Here is a 20,610-nt window from a genome sequence, read left to right on the forward strand (position 1 = left end):
CAGAGTAGAAAAAAAGACAAAACTTTTTTCTTTTTTTTTACAGCAGCCTTAAAGTTAAGGAAAGACGACTATAACATACAAGTTATAAAAACGTATAAGAGCTTAAATTATGAACTATTACATATTTTTATTTGTGTATTTTATGATTGGGTTGACCAAGCAAAGCTCTTAATGTTCACATACCGTATTATCTTTAACTTGTCTAAGTCATATTTATAATCATATGCTTCTTTAAACGTACATAAAGTTAACTTTTCATCGGTCGTGTAGTAGTTTCCTCCTCGGTATAAACAGCAGCGGGCGTTTAGCCGGACGGACTCCTACTGTATGAAGGCTGAAAAAGTTGTGTTCCCTTCCTCCCCCTTGCGGAGCGTCCTGTCACTGGTTGAAAATGGCTGCTCGGAGTGGCTCCCCAAAGCTCAGAGAAAACTAAAAGTCCTCTTAAATAACAACTGGTCACTTTTGGACCTTTTTCTAACAGGCTACACGACAACTCGGGAAAGCCTCGACACGGAGAATGTCTCGCTGGGTGCCCACTAAAAAGGAAAAGTATGGAGTTGGTACGTAAGAAAACTTGCATGCTCCATCGTTAGCTCGTCCTAGCTCTCTTCTCTCAGATTGCACAAGTTTGGGAAGGATTGTGATTAGAAAGCTACTAGTTGTTTTGTGTCTCGTGCGGCTGTACGCGGGATTTGTGTTTTCAAATGTGCTTGAACTGTGTGAATGCAAAGTTTAACTGTCGGTAATTTTCCTGCTAGTTTTGCACGAAACGCAAAACAAGGAATGTCTATTGTGAGAAAGAGGTCAGTGTGTGGATTGGGAATTGTTAGAGGCGCGCCTAGTTGTAGCTCTGTTTCCTGTGTAATGGGGCCTCCGCTACAAACTAACTAGCTAGTAACAGGCTACGCACAACTTGTATCTGTTTAGTTGTCTTGTTGTTTGTGTTTACGTTTAGTCTTCTACGTGGGAAAAACTTTTGTTTTCTTATTATTTATTGTCATTCCATGATTTGAAGCCAGCCACTATGGATTGAGAGCACTATCCCGTTTAGCTTCCACTCTCTCCCGTAGGGCACTATTCAGCAACACTAAACATATATCATCAAAGCAGCTTGTATTACTGACGTTATATTAAAGGGTTCACTGAGAAAATGCCAAAGGGGCATTATTTAATCAGTTTGCTGCTGTAGAACTGACATGGCTGTTATTAGTAGCCTATTTACTTGTGTTTTAAACACTCAGTATGAACAATACAGTTATATAATGTGTTTCTGCACTATGAGTAAGTACTTTTCTGCAGATGCTGATAAACCATTTTATTTTAACAACTTGATTCAAAATAATTTGCATCAAACTGCAGTATTTCTTTTTTTATTAAAATGTGGCCCCAGGGACCACACATTCTGTTACTACTATTTGCATTAGATTTGATTTTTGAAAACATTTCCATAACTGTTTGCACCGCAGATACATAGGTTTGTAATTACGGATTTGTTTATTTCTCTTGTTCAGACCTGATGTATTGTATATAAAGAATCTCTTAAACCACCTAAATGAAGGCAAAAAAGCGAGAAACATGGTGTATCGGAAAATATTTGCTTTGTTTGTTTAACATAGTGCGAAATATGGCAATAATTTTGTTTAAAAAGATAGCTGTGCTTAATAATATCATCATGAAATCAGATTTACTGGGCAGCCCCTGAAACATGCTGGACCTGAACAGTCACCACATGAAACTACATGTTTTTTTTTCTCGAAGAATCTGGTTTTGGACAGTGTTTCGTTATTTGTAATTTGTGCTATGTACCCCGCCACATGCATACGGAGTCCCTTTTCAACTTTGTCCATTAGTGGGACCGAGGGCTTGCAGCTGTGTGAGGGATGCTGATGCTGTTTGATGGATGAGTTCAGCAGGTTACACAGAAGCTCATCTCAGACCGCGGCTTCCAAATGAGCTCTGTTGTTTTCAGTCCATTCCACGCTGTATGAGTCTGCTGTCAATTTGTCTTGAGCAGATATGGCTGGCTATTATTTATAATAGGATGCAACTAACAAATATTTAAATTATCGATTATTTTCGAGATTCAACACCTCTGGTTTATATAAAGTGTGTGTGATACAACTTGATGCTAATAATTGCTTGGGTGTATTCTCAAATAAGTGAGCAGGCTTGAAAATCTTAAGTAACTCAACAGAGGATGAGTCCTTATTGGAAAGAGAGGCAGCTGCCACATCACTGCTGCAGAGGATTGATGGGGTGCACAGCCATTGCAATTTTTAATACTTCATTTGTTGACCAAGTTGCACTAATGAGCACTTTGTGTTAGCCCTATGCTGGCAGTACTCACTGTGGACCTGTTCGTGTTTCAGCAAAACTTTATTCACACCATTTACTACTCTCATAATGGCCCCATGGCTTTATTAGTGTATGTAGGAAAAGAGTCCCCTTTAGACTTTTCACAGCGGTATTAATAATAAATGCTTCTGTCTTCTTCCATAGAGCGGAGCAGTGATAATAAAGAACTTTGTTATCATAGCTGCAGATTCATATTACAGAACTTTGATGACTGGGGAAGCAAGGCTTTGCACAGTAGCTACATCCACCAAAGCAACTAATATTGGAAATTGAACCATAATAGATTTGTGTCACAGTTATAACCGCAAAGAAAATATGAATGCATCAAATATTCATGGCTTCTTTTTCCTTCCTGCTTGTGTAGTTCTCTGATGGTCCTTATGTTTGGCGACCAAAGACCCCACCAGCTCATTATCAGCTCTTCCGTGAACCCAAATGATTGGTTGTGGTTAGAATATATATATTGAATATCTTTCAGTCATCTTGTATATTCTGTAGTCTATAAACTGGAGAGGTTTGAACTAAATTATACAAGATTGTTGGAAACACCCTAATTGTTTCAGCAGTAATCATAATGTAATCTGTGTTTCCTAGTCTTCAAAGCTTTTTCTGTAGTTTGTGGGATCATTTTTAGGATCTACTACCAGGGTGAAATGAACACTTAAGGCTGTTCGGCTTTCATCCATCACAGAATTGCCTTTTTCTACCTTTTTCTTAAAAATATTTTTCAACCACCAATATCCATTTGAAGTCATTTATATGAAATGATTTAACATCATGATATTTGTTTTCATCAACATTGAAATACCCTAGCTGTAGTGAGGAATGACAACTCTGTACTTCCCTGTTCTAACAGCAGTAGTGACATTTAATCATGGGTTATATTTCTCATGTTGTAGAGATTGTGCCTCGAAATTAAGTAATACATTTCGAAGGCTAATATATCTTTTACTTTACCATTGTACTTGATTTCGAGGCACAATCTCTACAACATGAGAAATATAACCCATGATTCTTTAAGGACTACTTCTGTACTTCTAAAGGTTTTTAGGGGGCTTATTTTGCCTTTGCCATAGCACTGCAGAAGAAAGATAGAAGAGGAAGGGATAGGAAACAAAATGTAACAATGACAATCAAAAATGAGCAGCTTCAATGGCTCCAGTGGCAGCAGTTTTATTACTTTTTGAACTTCTGTAAAGGATCTGATTCTTCCATCTACAGGCATCAGTGTGTGTTGTACTTGTTCCCGCTGAACAGGGTACGGCATCTTTGCAGCTTGACTTAAATTTTGGAAACTCATGTTCTTAATGCGTCTAGAATCCTCCTCATCCCACCAGAGGCAACACACATTATTGCTTTTTACATTGTTTCTCAGGATAATTGTTACCCTGAGGCATTAGCTCTACTTCCTTTACCAAACAATGTCTTCACTTCCACTGGCATGTTCAGAGTGCTGCCCATCAGACCGCAGTTCACTCCGCTGATCTGCTGAATTGTCGGAATTTATTGGCATTCATGAGGCAGTCGCACAAACACAGAATTATGGACAAACTTCAAATGGAAGTTAAACGTTTTCAGGCTCAGGGCCTTACTTCAATCTTTGACCCCTTATCATATCATAAAAGTGGAGTAAGGCGATCTATTCATCAATAAATATGAATAGCTGTCTTAACCTTGATGTGCCGTTCTTATCTCGTAAAATTACAACCAGCTATAATAAAACAGAACTGCAATTTTTTCCGCATAGTTATCTTGTGCAATTTCTAAACTGATTTGGGGTTCCAGAAAAATGTTTTTCAGTCGTCTTCCAACTAACCAGAAATATTTTTTATTTTAATGTCCAGGGTTGTGTCATTAATTCTGTTTCATCAGGATGTTGTTGTTCCTTAAGACTGACTTCAGAGGCCTTTGCTTCTAGAAAGGACAACCAGGAAACACTAAGCAACAGGACTATTATCTGTATCTAAACATCGCCTTGGAGACTTTAAATAACCCTTGTGAGCATGTGCTGTCATGAGAAATGTTTTCCACCTCTCATTGAGTTGCATTATACCAAATCAGAACATGGAAAACGTTCACTAGTACAAAATACATGCAACTTGTTTTTCTCTCCTGGTTTGCAGTTGCAGGTTTGGACTGTAAGGACATGCTGCTTCCTGTACGTCAGGTCACAGCTTATCTAAGACTACAATTGGACACACACGTACACACAGGCTCTAAATGTTACACTCTCTGGTATGGCTATGATTCATATTTTTAAAACTGGTGTGTGGCAGACTGCAGACCAACAGGACTGACAACCCTAGACAGCTCTCATTTGGAACAGGTTAGCGGTGAGTGACACATTGGGAGCAGAAAATAGAGACGACTGAAGCCGTAAGTAATTTGTGAAGCCCCCGCCCTGCACCCAAACAAAAACCATCTCCCACCCACAACTGCAGTAAGCTCACAAATATGGTTGCAATTAAAACGCAGTCTCGGTTACTACATAAACTCTAACCATGTGTTTAAAACACCCTGCCTCGTATTTTACACGGATCTTACAGCCTGGGCTGAAAGCTATTTGCTGTAAAATTTGGGAGGGTGAACTCTGTGTCATTCCTTTTTATCAGATTACTTCTTGGTTTAATATGCTAGGATTTCTTTTTATTACATTTCCTTGAGAACAGGTCTCGCGTTTGCTTGAAGAACAATAAATATGAAAGGGAGAAAAGTGTGGCTCTTGTCATCGCCGCACTCCCTGCCAGATATTGCAGCTATTAATTCTGACATAAGCGAGCATTCTACAATATTAACTACAAAGTTGAGTTTTAGAAAAAGAAGGCACCTGATTCCTGTCTCCATACACTCAGAGTCGGTCCAAGAAAAGAAGCTGAGTTGCCAAAATTGGAGTGCTTTTACGACAGTGAAATAAAGAAGCTGATTTAATAGCAAGGAGTCAGGAGAAGAAGGGGAGTTGCTGTGGAGGAAAGCAGAAGAGTGGGGATTTTGTCTTATCGGGAGGAAAACAGTTTCATCTTTGTTTAGTCTCTTACAGCCAGGTGGTGTTTATGATCAGCCACCTCTGCTCATAAATAAAGCAGCACATTGCTCGTCTTTTGCAGCAGAGGGACGTGATCAACTACTTCCTTTGGTTTGGTGACCAATATGTGTGTGGTTATGTTTAGTAACTAAAGATGCACTCACTGAGACTCTCATGAGCGATCACCTGGTGCCTGAGAACTAAGCTAACACTACTATTATTCTGTTTTTTTATGAGTTTGTGCATCATGGCGTTGGATTGTTTGTTTTTGCCGGAGTGCAGAGTGCTGCATACAACCTCCACCTGGGAACTCATTCTGCTCTAGTTTTCCCCCCACATTTAATTAAACTGTGCTGCACTTATTGAGCAGCTGTAAGGACAAGTCAACAAAACCTCTTCCTCTTCCCGTTAGCCAGCTCTGCTTCATCTGTAAAACTTGATTTGTGACTTTATACATACTATATATGTCACACGTGGTGCCAATAATCTCACAGTCTGAGATAGCTCGGTACTAAACCTAGTAGTTCTTGCATTGTTTGGCTAATGTAACATTTCCCTTAATGGGTTACTTTTGGAATTTGATATTGTATAAGTATACTAAGCTTTTTGAGTCAAAATATTTACAGTTACAATTTCAATGACCTCATTGTCTTGGGCAGGGCCTGGTGGTAATTTCAGTTTTTTTCAGATTTCACTTTCACTTTTGTGAAGTTTTGTCTTCATGTCATCATATTGACATCAGGACAGCAAAAACTCTGCGTATTTTCCGTTGCAAACTGAAAAAGCATCTGTTTCGATAGCATCTTGGCAATTAAAAAAAAATAAATAATAATAATAGCAGTTTATAGAGTTAGCCTAGGCCTTGTAACAAATTCACCAGCACTTACAATGGTATGACTTGCCTGAAGTGATTTATATCTGCATTTTGCTTGTTGTTCAGAGTTTGATCCTCTGTTTTTTGCACTTATTTTAAGTTGCTTTGGATTAAAGTGTCAGCCAAATGTAATTGAATGTAATCGCTCGTTTCTTCCTTTGTTCGGCCTCTGTAATCGGTTACTTGCATTGCTAGTGTAGACCAGGAGTGAGTTGAAGAGCTAGGCTATTGCGTTGGCTCTGCCTATACTCTCTGAGGCACCAAACATTGAGGGGTGATGGAAAACGCATCACAAACTGTGTGTGATGTGAATGTAGCCACAGGACACCCAGTTTGTCATACTGCCTGCAAATGCACAGGCTTTCATCAGTTGAGCCCAGGCTCAATCACTATCGTGTTGCCTGATTCAGTGATGGTGACTTAACATAGCTTTATTTAAACGAAATTCTTTAAAATAATCCTTTTAATGTATTGATGATATACTATTTAAGTATTCATTAGTCTGTAAGTATTTGATACAACTTTGCCCATTATCCTCCTCTGCTGTCTTTGGAGGTCAGGAGGACTTTGCTGTTATTCATTTTGAAAGAGAATCATATATTAACTAAGGGCCTTGCTGCTTGGTGGAGCAATTCTAATAGTACAGCTCCCGATGGCTTGCTGTGAGATGGTAGCTAAGACAAAAGACAGCTGGCCTATTTAATCAGTGCATAGCTAAGTGGTTCCACACTATTCCTTTTTGGCTCCCCACCACTGAAACCACGCTTCTACATCTTATTTAAAGTGTCGCTGTGATCAGAAAGGTTGACATGGAAGGGGGGGAAAGAGCATGAAGCGGATACACAGGTTGAAATTTGATTTATAATTACAATGCAATTCACCCAGTATTTGTAACCATATTTGTTTACTAAGCCAACGTGTGTAACCTTTTGACAACAAACAACGAGCTGCTTCAGTGACAAAGAGAAAATTCAATCTCCAGAGACTAAACATTTAATGTCATGACTCATGAATCAGAAATGATTCAACACCCTGGGTAATTATTTTGTTTACCCTTTGTAAGAACCTTTTGTCCTCATTCTTGATCCTGGCTGTTTTTGTCTTTGGATACAGAATCATGGCATACAGAAATGTGTTATTGAGACCCAAAGTACTCCTAAGAGCAAACTCACTCTACTTAAATACCTTCGGTTGCTCAGTAAATTATATTGGTTGCCTTTTGGTGGTAGAAAATGACACAATTTGACTTTGAAAGCCAACTGACTTTGTAGTTAAAGGTGACACATGTAGGGATGAACGTGCATGGATGACAAAAGCAGTGACCCGTGATGGTCTATCTGGGCAGTTTGACAAAGGCAGCGAGACATGAAGAAGAAAGGACACACACACACGGGTTGATCATGTATGATGACCGCGATTGGCCCAGCTTTACAGGCAGGAGGTCTCCAGTACCCCGAGTATTGATCGCAGGCAGGCCAAGCAGCCTGTGCATTGTCTGAAAGGAGTCCTGCTGTGCTGCTCCTGCTCGCCTGACAGATGGCTAATGGTGTGTAACATGTCAATGTGAAACAAAGGTCACTGATGCAGACATGGGTTATTACATAATTTAAAGTCAGCAGGATGAAATTGATATAAAAGAACCTTTTATCTGCCATATTTGATCAGGCAGGCTATTGACACTTATCCTTTATGACGAAGTAAAAAATATCTTTATTATGGTTGCATAACAAAATGACTTTTGATTAAAAAAAACAAGTTATTTTAATGTGTCCTCCCTTTGGATTGGTCTGAATGTAACATGTCGCCCTGTTTACCAACTTTCTACTTTTGAGTGCGAGTTATACTTTTAAAGTACTCTGCCACAAAATCATTGATTTCCTTAGATTAGACTTTTCTTCAGAGGAGACACAATATTAAGAGAATCGTCAGCACAACTGCTCTATGGAAACAGGGTTTGATGCGTTGGAATAAACACTAGAGTGAAGAATTGCCAGGGAATGTAAGGCTGTAAACCCACTCTGTGTTTAGTATTCGTAGCATCTTCTAGCTGACCACTCTGGTCGAGGCTTTATTCTAGCAGAGTGATGAGCTTGCAGCTGAGCTGAGGCTGTGCCAGGACGAACTGTCTATCTCTGTGGGTCAAATATGGGCTAAAAGGACGGGCTCCCTGGGAACACTCGCTTCCTAGATACCTCACAAGACTAGCTGTAGGCGTTTGGCAGGTGAGTCTCGGTGTGTATGCAAAGTTAAAGATGAGTGCCAACAGCATCAATATGCAGGCTGTTATTAAAGTCCCATAAGATAGAAGATTTTCTCCACTGAAATGATTTACTGTGCCCGAGTAAACTTGCCCAGAGTTTTGTTTTCCAGTCATTATACTGTATTGGTTTTAAATCTTCTAATCCCACATGTTGAGATACTTGCCTAGCTGAAATCATAGGGCTCAACAGCTATGGGGCTGTTGAGTTTATAGAAATGTCAGCATTAATATCATCTGCTGCCCATTAATGTTGCATTCGTCACCTCTGCAGTGTCCCGTGTGTTGTGCTGGGGAGTAGTCAAGGAGATGTCAGTCATGGGTTGTGGTCGCAGTCGGGTTTGGGATTGCCACGTGCGGCGAGGGACAGCCTTTCAGTACGCCTGGCATTTGATGAAATGGCCTTTTGTGTGTGTGTGTGTGGCTGTGAGTGTGTGGCTGTGTGTGTGTGGCTAAATACTTGATAAAGTCAGAGCGATGCAGCTCAGATGTTGGTGCTCCCTGCAGGCAGTTTCAGATTTCAGTGAGTGGCAGCTCTGCTCTGTGATCAACCTTTAGGGATCTAGATGAAGTCGTCTCACTGTGGTAGCTGACACCTCAGTTTCCAATTTAGTTAAAAAAAAGAAAAAGAAACAGAGATAGTGGGGGCATGAAAGACGTTTTCATTGGGCTATCACGTTATCGACCTGAGCTTCAAGACTTACACTGTCTTCTGTATTTGCTTTTGTATGTTGATATGACTAGGTAAATTAAAGTCATACATATCCAGATACGTTTGATTTAATTCATTGACGATTAGTCTCCCTGATCTATATAATGCTAGATAATAGTGGAACACTGCCATCATAATTCCCTAAAGCAATGACTACCATTATTTACCTAATTCTTATAGATATTAATTTAGCTTTCCTGAAATTGCATAACAATTAAACATGTTATGAAGTTAACTTAGTCAACACCAGCTTATGAAGAATTAAGTTTAAGCTCATTTATGATCCAGCTGATGAAGAGCAATCTGTTTTTGTTACAATAGTAATATGTGTGATGCAAGACTTTTCCCCAGACTTACTCTGAGCTTCACAAGTGATGATAGTGACGTGAGGGTTCTAGTAAACATAATCAAAATATCTTAAATGTTTTGAAAGGACGTTTAATAAAGAGTTGGGTGCAAATGTCGATACACATGCTGTGGTCAAAGTTTATTTCTAAGAAATCCTGATGGTGAAATGTGTCTCGTTAAAAAGAACAGTAGTCATAAAACAATTATAAACTCTTTGTTCTAACCAGACCAAATGGAGACCATGCTTCCAGCCCAAACATATGATCATTTAAACCTTTTGTGTAAATAATACACATAATCGGAACAGTGCTGCTTTTTGCGCCTCTCAGAAGTAGGAGGTACTCATTTCTCACTTTGTAATCAAACCACAGCCGGCATTGTTCAACCACCAGTAACACCTTTCAGCCGTCACGTAACCTCTTGAGAACTGAAAGAAAAGAAATAATGTATATAAGGCTCTGCAAACACGGTCACATAAGAACATTTCCTATAAATATATCATTAGATGCTTATTGTTATATCATTTCTGCAGTAGGTTTCTGAGAATTCACGTCTGGCCTCTGCTACTCAATTAGGCTGTTAAATGAAACGATTGGCGGGGCAGTAAACTTGTTTTCTACATTTAATTTAATGAGGACATTGTAATATCACAAATAAAATCCTGCGCTTGAACGGATGTATGGTTACGACATCTCTCCTGATTACACGGTTGCTTTCTGAAAAGAATGCAATTCTGCAGTTGGCATTTGTGAGCCATTCAGCAAGCGAATATATCCAACAGTCATTAATTCGGAAAGGGTTCACAATGCCCAGCTTTTTAAAGGCTCAATGATGATATTGTTAGTGGCTGCTTCTCTATACATGCTTTTATAACAACTGATTATTTGCAATCACTGGGAGAGCAGTGAGGTGGCTAATTTCAAGAGCTTAGGATGTTAAGGCCAAATAAATAGTTATATTGTTGTTGTCTCTCGGTGAAAAACCAGTGGAATGAGGTCTATTTAGTGGATTATACTGGAAGTGAATTGCCTTAATCTACTCCAGCAAATGAACACATATTAGAGGTGTGCATGATCTAAAGTAGAGCAGGTATATCAGGCTAATATTAGGAAGTATTCCTTTAGTAAATCAGAGCAAAGCATTCGCGCTGCAGTCTCCGTTAACCGTATTTTGACCGTTCCTCACTGTGCAACAATGCCCTCTCTGGCTTTTCAAATAGTTTGACAGTTTCATGTTGGCAGTTTGAAGCAGTCGGTGACTGCAGACAACCTCTTCTAACATTATTACTGATTTTCCTGTCCTTCTTTTGTGTTGGACATATCAAAGTTTTGATGCCGTGCTGCTCTCCTCACTGACAGGGCTACTTCTGCTTCAGTAAAGCACAGCCTCAGTTTGTCATTATAAATAACAGCATGAAAAACAAGTCCCGGCCATTTCCTGTTGCTTATTCTGCTCTACTTGCACTACTCAACCAATTTTTTGTAAGTACTGTGTCATATGTTTGTCATTGAAGTCATATTTTTGGAGCCACCCTTGAGGTTTTAAAGTAAACCTGCTGAATCAATTGCAGAGTCTCTTCAAATATTTGGAGCAAATGATGTATTCATTAGCATGCGTATCACAGGGATGGAACAAAGGGCAGGAAATAATTAGCCACTTCTTGCTGTGCATAAAGCTAATCTCTGTTGATACTGCCAATTCACTTTCTCATGCTGTGTTTTGTGAATTCTGTCCATTGTTTCATGCATATGAAAAGATGCATTCAAAATGTTTGGTTGAGTCACAGAGAAAGTGATACTGCAGATTAATTCTAAACCTCAGGAGATATTTGTGCACTCTGCAGGAGCAGACCAGTGCAGATACTCGTATACGGCCACAAATAACACCAGAGACCGCTGTGTGAGGAGCTCTGTGTGAGGAGCCGTGCTGGCTGCTCCGTAATGAGCTGCGTTCTGCCCTCTCTCCCTGTTCTATTGGGAAGATGATTTTCAATTAAAGGCCCCGCAGAGGCAATGGAAGCAGAGCTATCGGCCTGCATTATCCTGCACCCTGAGGCCCGTATTGGAGCACAGTGGCAGAAAGTTCTGCCAAAAGGTATTACTGCTGTTGGCATCCAGATCTGGCAGATTGCTTCACCTGCTCCTTGCTTCATTTGATTTCTTCCTTCTTACCCTAAACCCTTCTCTATCCTCTGCTCAACAAATGTAGGTTTTTGCAGTGTTCTGTTTCTCATTTTACCTTAAGAACAGAGGTCTGCTTAATCTTCCTGTAGCCACCAAAAGCATCAGTTGTTGTAACTGAATAGCTTACAGTTATAAGATTAATGATTTAATCTGTTTATTGATTTAATGCATAGAAAGCTGCTAAAGGTTGTATTACTATTTACAGTTAAAAGGAGAGTTAGAAATAATTATACTTTGTTGTATTCTATCTGATTGATATTGATTTGAGATATGTTTTCTGTTCTATTGCCTAACAAAGGGTTAAGAAACTGAACTACCAGAATGCTTAGCGGCTAAAACTAAACAAGAGTTACGCGCGTTTTCCTTAGGATGAAAGTAGTGCCGCGTATACGAAAAATGACTAGTAAATACATGGAGCTGTTGATTATATGTTTTGTGGTGTTTGCTGAACGTGTAATGGTCGCTACTGATTTCTCTACATAAAGAAGCCTTTGTTTTCATATCCGACGTGCTGCTGTTTATTTTGGAGGTAGTTAATCTACATCAGTATTTCCTTGTGGCTTACTGGGAAGGCCCCCTTTATTGTCATACAGTAATATCTGAAGTGGCGTTTCCTGCTTGCTTCCAGTCAGAGGGAGGAGGAATCTTGTCCTACTAGTGAGAGAGAGAGAGTCCTGGGGCTTTTCTCTCTCCCGGCTGGTGTCGTATTAATTTCAAGTTAATTACTATAGCATTATCGCCATTTTCCATCTGCAAATGAAGCTGAAGGGCCATAGTGTTTATAATTGGTTTAAGAACAAACAGGGTTATTTTGTTGGTATTTCACAATCCTGGGTTCACTGACTGCATTTACCTCTAAATTAGAACGATCGGGCTCACGTCTTAACGCATAAACCTCTTATTAAACCCTATTAGGGAGGGACTTGAAATTAATGATCATGTTTTCCTGCCTGTATGTCACAGAGAAAGCCCTTTCTCCGTCTGACTGTAACAACATGCTGTGTGGCTGACAAAATGTCTCCGGCAAACCCCAGTGGACCGAATCACTGTGTATTTTAATGACATTCTCAGAGACATTCATTTCTTTTACAGTGATTGAAATGATCGTCTTAGGAAAAGAAGAATAATTAAAAAGAATGAGAACTATTGTAATTTCCTAGCACTTGAATATAATAATATCCGTAGCCTCTCTTTAAACAACATCTGACTACCCGAGTGCCCTCAACATCATTTTTTTCCAGATAATTTAGTATTCACCTTTTATTTTGTCAGCTATTGTGCTACCGGGACACTCCAAAGTGTCGTTTTGAAGTGAGGAACTTTATTCATACACTTGTCTCGTGCTGGCTTTGTTCCCACAAGACTGTCAATCGGAAGCTTTGATGAATGTACTCAGAAACGCAGAAGCTCTCTTAACTCCTTTAATATTTAGTTCCTTTGACTCCACAGACAGTGAAGAGATGCAGTAGAAACGCCAGCACCTTTTACCCCCCCCCCCCCAGGCCCATGTTAGCCTAACAGCACTTGGCAGATCCCTGTGTATACCTGTCCGCTCAGCAGCAGAGCTCGCTGCACTCTCCCCACCAGCGGGGCCCATCAGGAAAACACAGTCAACACTTGCTACATCATCTCACTCGGCTCACATCGGTCCCATACAAATGACTTCACCACGATGTTCGACAAGGGAATGATTGTTTTCTACTCCAGTCATGTCCTCTCAAGACTTATTTGGAATATTGTGCCTGTTGGACATCATCCTGACCAATATAGGAGTTCAGAAAAAAAACAAAAACCTTCCCTAGAATTCACGGATATAATTGTGACATGGGTGGGGAAATTGTTGGATCTTCACCATAACAGCTCCAGTCTCTTAAAACAAATGTATCTGTGGCTAAATTAGGGAAAATGTGGCCCTATATGATGCAACGTCTGGGTATTCCCATCATCCTCGAGATGGAAGTTGGTTTCAAAACCCTGTGTATTGCAGTGAGGTATATCATTTGACATCGTAGGTCGTTTACAGTCAGATATACCCTTTAAAGAATGAAGTATGTGCGTGTTAATTTTCTCTCTGCTGACTCCTCTGTCTTGCCTTGTTTACCCATAGTGCAGCTGGAGTGTAATAATCATCCTCTATTCTGTCCCGCTGCCTGGTAAAGGGCGTTCTCAGTCCGCTGTATGCTTATTGAACTCCTCCTCATTGAAGTTAAGTACAGTATTAAATTCATTTTCCCTTGCATTATATTACTGGGTATTATTTATTTTTTTACTCCGCTCATAGGTGATTGGGTGGTCCTTGGCTGCACTTTCTAAAAACAAAGCCAATAGCCATGATTAGGGACTAGCAAGATCATAAATAATTGTGTGTCAACTATCTAAAACAGGGGTGTCCAAACTTCGGCCCGTCTTCTGTTGTACTTCTTAAATATATACATCATTTAAAAATATATTACATAATAAAAAAGAAATATATTATATATTAAGCCCACCTTTCAAATACATTCAGTCAATTAAAGTTGAAAACATTTTCTAACAAATCTTAGTTGATAAAAAAAGAGCCCAATAACTTATTGACATAACAAGCTTGAAATATACCCTTCATATTTCCTCTCATTATAAGCAACCTGAAGCTTCTGTTTTTCAAGTTACAAGCATGATTGACCTGTATTTGATTGATTTTTCTAACTTATAATTTAACTTATTAGGCAATACACCTCCTAGAGAGTGGCCCAGCCCTTTGTATATTTTTCTGTATGTTGCCCCCGGTGAAAAAGGTTTGGACACCCCTGATCTAAAAACCTTAAGCTTTGTAGTTCATCTTTACAAGACAAATAAAAGACCAACATCATCACCATACTCCTTTTTGACAGAGACACATTTACACGTGAAAAGCACAGGTGTAATTAATTCAGCTAACGACTGAAGGAATGCACCATCGTTAGTTGTAAGCAGTTCCACCTGGGTTCTTTCTACTACAAGTCTGCTGTGAAAAAGATCTACAGAGGAGCTGCAGGTAGGGAATATTTGCTATTTTCACTTATATTTCAATGACAACTCCTGTGGGAAATGAGGAAATTATGTATTATGTCATGTGTACAGCACACCAAGATACATTTCTGTACTTCTCCTTCTAGCAGTTCAAAAGAGAGGAACAGCAATGTCTGCAATTAATTCACTAACCGGAATTTTGAAGAAAGCGATGGTTAAACTTTATTTTTCTTGGTTAAAATTCAAAGTCAATTTAAAAATTCTTTCCAGGTGACCAGCGTTTCTCATATTCATACAAAGACTTGAATAGCCACGATGAGTTAGCGCACAGAGGTGGTTCCTCAGTCAGCTACCTGCCGCTTGATATTGCTTTAAAAGGATATCTCCACCAGACTGAGACAAGAGTTTCCTTCTACTCCCCCCTGCCTTTGCCTCATGGAGAATCCTCTTGTCTGGGATTTCCTGGCTGGCTCCCTCTATGGGCTCACAGCCTGGGGGGGGGGGGTGGTGACTACAAAACATCAAGAGGCTCAGTCTCTTTCCAATGAGCATTTCTATGCACTTCACTTTTCTCCCTTTTTCCCAGCCCTCCTTCATCCACACACTGTATGCTCATCTGAGTGTAATGATATGTTCTACTCTGTGGGGATTAGCGCAGGTTATTAGCAAGCCCAAAGTGTAGAATTAGAATCAGTCCAGTGTTTATATTAGTCTGCTTATAATTGTGTAGAGGGCGTAGACGTGCGCCGGCTAAGTGGACGGCTCTGTAATCTGATTCCTCACTCGTTCCCTTTGATGATAATGTTCTCCAGTCTTATGCAAGAGGTTATGAATGGTAATGAGCCCCGGGCAAATGATGCCGCTGTTTATCACATTTCCACAAAAAAAAAAAAACTTCATGCCACCCTCCAGGGAGAATATGGTCCACTTCCTCATCCTCTTCGTCCCCCCCCTGATGGAGTTTCTTTCCTCACTGCTTCCAAATTGAAATCAGTGTACTCTTGGGTATGCAAATACAGGTTTATGAGTAATCAGAGCTGTCATTCAACCCCCACGCAACAAGAATCACTCTGGTTGCTGTTTTAAATTGCACCATCATTGCCTCCCATGTCAGGGTTGTGTTTGATGGTTGTCATTTACTCATCATCTTCCCAGGGTGTCATTTGTGTTCATTTTGTGAATGCACCTCCTACCCAGTGAGAATCCCCCGAATCCTCTGGGCTGTTTGATATGAGGTCTGGTCTCATTTGCAGTGAGCACAGGGGCACTTTTCCATTTTTCTCTGAAACATATGATACCCTATGTCTCCATCAGAGCTGTTGTTTGGGCCGTCATTGAGGAAACATGCTGCATCAGCTGGACCTGTGACCCAGTTCCAAACACACACAGCAGTCGATGGCTTCACAGGGTTTCCTGGCCCTTCCTAATGATGGTTAAATTGAGCGCCCCTCGCTGCACAGTGACTAGGCTGCTCTCTGATGGCTGCTCACAGATTAATCCTCCCTTTTGATTGTTTTGTTGCTCTCTCTCCCTGTAGGTATCCTTTGTGTATACCAGCGTGGTGCCGATGAATTCATTTCCTGCGCTCTTTGTTCTATTCTCTGCTCATGGCTCGTGTTCGGGTAGATTCGCTCGGCTCGTGGGATTGTTCCGGGGGTTGCAAAATCCAAAAAGTGGTTTGCTGCCTGACTCTACATGCAGAACATCAGATACAGCTTATCAGATTGGTTACATAACCACACGCTTGATTTTGAGACCGTATTTCATAATGGGATTTGAGGATTTGTCAACTTCCTATGAAATGTCATTGTCAGTCAGGGTCTGCTTCAATTGACCACTAACCGCTTTGTGTTTGGCATACGTTGTTTACTATTTTTCATACTATTGCTTTTGCCAAACTTTTTCACTGTTTTCAAGTTATCATAATTTAGCCAGGACTTCTGAAGCCTCTTTGTTCCTTTTATGTAAGTTGCATTATGCTGCTCTGATAACTCAATTATACAATCTAACACGTTTTTATGACCTCTTCCATAGCTGACACAAACTGTACTAATTAGTATTTTCTGTAATTAGAGCCTCTGCAATTGTGATGAGACAGAAGTAATCTGATGGTTATTTTTCATCTAATTGATAATTATTTGGTCTCTAAAGAATCTAATATGATATCAAATACCCCGTGATTTACCAAACATGTTTACACTACCCTTTCTGACTAGTAGTTTTAGAAAAACTTTAAAAAAAAATAACTTACTTTTCAGATAATCTGTTCAGAAAAGCTGTGTGGGAGTGGAATACATGAAAGTACTTCAACACATAGCAACCAGAACAAAAACGTGTTCTCCCTAATTGTTCACCATAACAACTTAAGAGCTAAATGTTAACGGAGAAGAAAAAAACCGCCTTGTAATGAAATATAATGGGCTCCTCTGATGGCAGGTGATTGTGGGAGAAAACGGTCGATTCACTTGATGTTCCATTAGCATGCTGGGAAGGCTCCAGCGCCTGCAGGGAGGGTCTTTTTTTAATTAAGTCGTCATTCACCTCTGGAAACCTTTGCTGAAATGGCCCTGCATGCTTTACCTCAGCAGGGCACACACACACACACACACACACACACACACACACACACACACACACACACACACACACACACACACACACACACACACACACACACACACACACACACACACACACACACACTTGTGTCATTTCATTCTGCGGGTGTCCTCAAAATGAACACGTATGTTCAGAGCCACTTTTCAAGCTGTCAGTGCATAGAATTTGTAGCGGGTGTGTGGGCCCTGGTAGGATCTCTCAAAGACAGATGTCGGTCATGGTTGGTTTGACAGCGACATGTTGTTCACCTCTCACTGATAGAGAGAACAAGTGCCAACAATCAGGACTATATTGACATTATAACATGACCCTGACACGATGGATCTATCTCATATACTAGATTGAGAAAAGCCTGAAAACGTAGTCAGCACAGACCCCCCCGCCCCCCAGTTGTTTTGTTGTACTTTTTTGTCCCTCCTAACAGCGTACATGTATCAGATTTTTTGTTTTAATGTTGCCCTTCATGCATGGCATCATTAATTTTTGTATGTTATTTGTTTTTGTGCTCTTTAAGTATGTTTTTTTATATTCATTATTATGATCACAGTCTTTTGGCTGCCCATCTGTTTGTTTTTTGTTTGTTTGTTAGCAAGATATCCCCATACATGTAAACAGATGGTGGAAAAGTAAGGCTGAGGAATAACTGATTGCTTTTGGAGCAGATCCAGGAATTCTATTCAGAGAATTTTTAATTTTGACAATTTTTCTCTTGAAATGAAATGCAAATATGCATCACATGATCTGTCAGATTTTCTACATCTCTCCACATTCTTCCACCTATATTATGGTCTATATATACTTGCAGATGGAGCGCAGGTTAAAAACAGTTGGTTTGTGTTTGCTAAATTGTGTTTATTAAAGTTTTAGTTTTTGTGAAGATGCCAGCACAGTTTTCCTTTGGGCAACTTAATTAAACACGACAGAACATGTTGGTTGTTTACTAACCAATTTTGGGAGCCACCTGTAATGCACTCTGTTGATTCTAGTTTATTTAGCAGACAATGCAGACAACAATGGGCTTTTGTGGTGTTGATTAGAGAACAACACAATCCTCTCCATTTTCTTTTCCAACACCTCAGGAACAATATTTTATTATCATTTCCTCTCCGTCCTATAATTCCGAGCAAATCTCTTTTTCCACTGGCATTACTGTCGTTTTGGCGTTCCCCATCATTATTGGTTTCTTTGCAGTGGGCGGTAAAAGCATGTTGATATTACAGCACTGATGGTCCAACCATGGCTGTGTCAGGCTGTGTGGGCGGACATCCTGTGGATGTGCGATGCCTCTACTGCACTTTGCAATGGCACACAATTAGCGCCACAAGGGAGCCAAACGCTTTATTGGCCTTTTTCCTCCTCCTGCAATATCTCCTCCTCTCATATTGTCCTCTCTCATCTCTCTCCAGCAATCTATAACTACGATGCCCGGGGAGAGGAGGAGCTGTCGCTGCAGATTGGAGACACAGTGCACATACTTGAGACACATGAAGGTGAGGCTAACTGATGATGTCCATGATCAGAGCTGACACGCCTGCCTGAGATTATTTTCCTGTCATCTCTGGTACTACTTTTGTTTTGTCAACATGTTTCTACACATGTTCAATAATGTATAGCAATAATGAATATTATGCGGTGTAAATGAAGGCTGCAGCCACCCCACACTTTTCTTTACTGTCTCTGCTAGTGTTAGATTGTGGATAGTGTGTTATTATCCACGTCGTTCTTTATTGTGAATTAATTTCTACAACCTTGAATGAATTACTTTAGTGCATTTTTTCCAACTTATTTTGTACTCTGTATGCAAAAAGCTAACATTCATTACTCTGTTCTTCATCAGACTGGTACAGAGGGCACAGGCTGAGGAGAAAATCCAAAAAGGTGAGTGGCCAATGAACATGTTTTTTGAATCCTCATGTACCTGTTAGTAATAGGTTACTCTTCCCAGCTCTAGTTTGTCAGCGTGTACTTCTGTTGTTGTTATACTATAATTATGTCTGCATTGTGATCTCTTTCTAGGGCACGTTTCCTGCTTGCTATATACACCTGAAAGAAGCCACAGTTGAGGGCAATGGGTAACTACATATCCACTTTTTTCACGTGTAATAACATTGCGTGTACTTTTGTTGCCTTATATCTAAGATTACTTATTATATTCGCACTCTTCATCTTAAAACGTAATACTTATTAGTTAGCTGAAGATCTATAAACGGCAACATGATACAAATACATGAGAAGTTTGTCCCAATGTTTTTCCTGACCTGAGGAGTTTGGTAAAATGTGAGTTGTATTCAGACAGCCTCTGAGGTTGTGTCGGAAGGTCTGCACTTGATAAGATGTGACATGTTGGTTTGCTGTTGCAAAAATTTTGGCACTGTTTTGTTTTCATCTGTCTTCTTTGATATCACTTCCACAACACAAAAAAAAAAACCCTCCCCCAAACCTCAAAGTCCTTGAATTCAGCTGGGAACCTTGAGGAACTTGTTTCCTTAGAATACTAAATAAAGACATTGAACAGACTGAATACATTTCAAATAACGCAGATAAGAGGCAACATTTAAGCCGACACTATCTCCATGTGGGGAAGAAAGGGCAGGAAGGACACAGAATCCTGGTTTGAGTGTGTTCACTGTCCCTGCAGGCAAAAGGAGACGGTCATTCCCACTGAGCTGCCCCTGGTCCAGGAGGTTACCACCACACTGCGGGAGTGGGCAACGATATGGAGGGACTTATATGTGGTAAGCAAGACTTTCCAAAGCCTGTAGAAACAATAAGACACACGCACTTACACCACACATCCATGTCCGATACGGTAACTTTACATATGGATGTTAGATTGTGAAGAAATGCTAAAACAGAATTCCACATTTTTGTTATTAGTTGAAAGAGGGTTGGAGAAAGGACCCCGACCCAGGGAAAATATGTCAAACTGAGTCGCATATCAACTGAACCTACAATAAAGTGTCCCAAAATGTCTTTTTAAACGTTTTTATGGACCATACAATATCAAGCTATTTAAATACTAATACCTAGCCATAGGTAATGCAGGTATGGATACTCGGCGCAGTATATAAGTATACGAATGAATTACAGATACATGTCACTATTAGCTTATTTGTTGCCATATATGTAAACATTTGAAAGGGCTATTATACATAATCATTTTCAAACATATTTCATAGTTTAGAGAAGTAGCTTTTAAAAACTTTGTATGTTTAACGAATGTATGCCTGTTAAAACACAATTTATTGAATT

The 20,610-nt window shown here is 39.9% G+C and overlaps 1 protein-coding gene across 1 annotated transcript in view; it reads left to right on the plus strand.

The window, feature by feature from the left end:
- Positions 1-371: 371 nt before the first annotated feature.
- Positions 372-20,610, plus strand: part of dock1 (dedicator of cytokinesis 1) — a 157,038-nt gene continuing 136,799 nt past the window's right edge. The window contains exons 1-5 of the mRNA XM_063893165.1: positions 372-560; positions 18,765-18,848; positions 19,196-19,236; positions 19,375-19,430; positions 19,997-20,093. Of these exons, the coding sequence (XP_063749235.1) occupies positions 518-560; positions 18,765-18,848; positions 19,196-19,236; positions 19,375-19,430; positions 19,997-20,093 (321 nt within the window). The 5' untranslated portion in view covers positions 372-517. The remainder of the gene's footprint in view (positions 561-18,764; positions 18,849-19,195; positions 19,237-19,374; positions 19,431-19,996; positions 20,094-20,610) is intronic.

The sequence above is a fragment of the Eleginops maclovinus genome, chromosome 10 (genome assembly GCF_036324505.1).
Source record: "Eleginops maclovinus isolate JMC-PN-2008 ecotype Puerto Natales chromosome 10, JC_Emac_rtc_rv5, whole genome shotgun sequence".
Classification (NCBI taxonomy): Eukaryota; Metazoa; Chordata; class Actinopteri; order Perciformes; family Eleginopidae; genus Eleginops; species Eleginops maclovinus.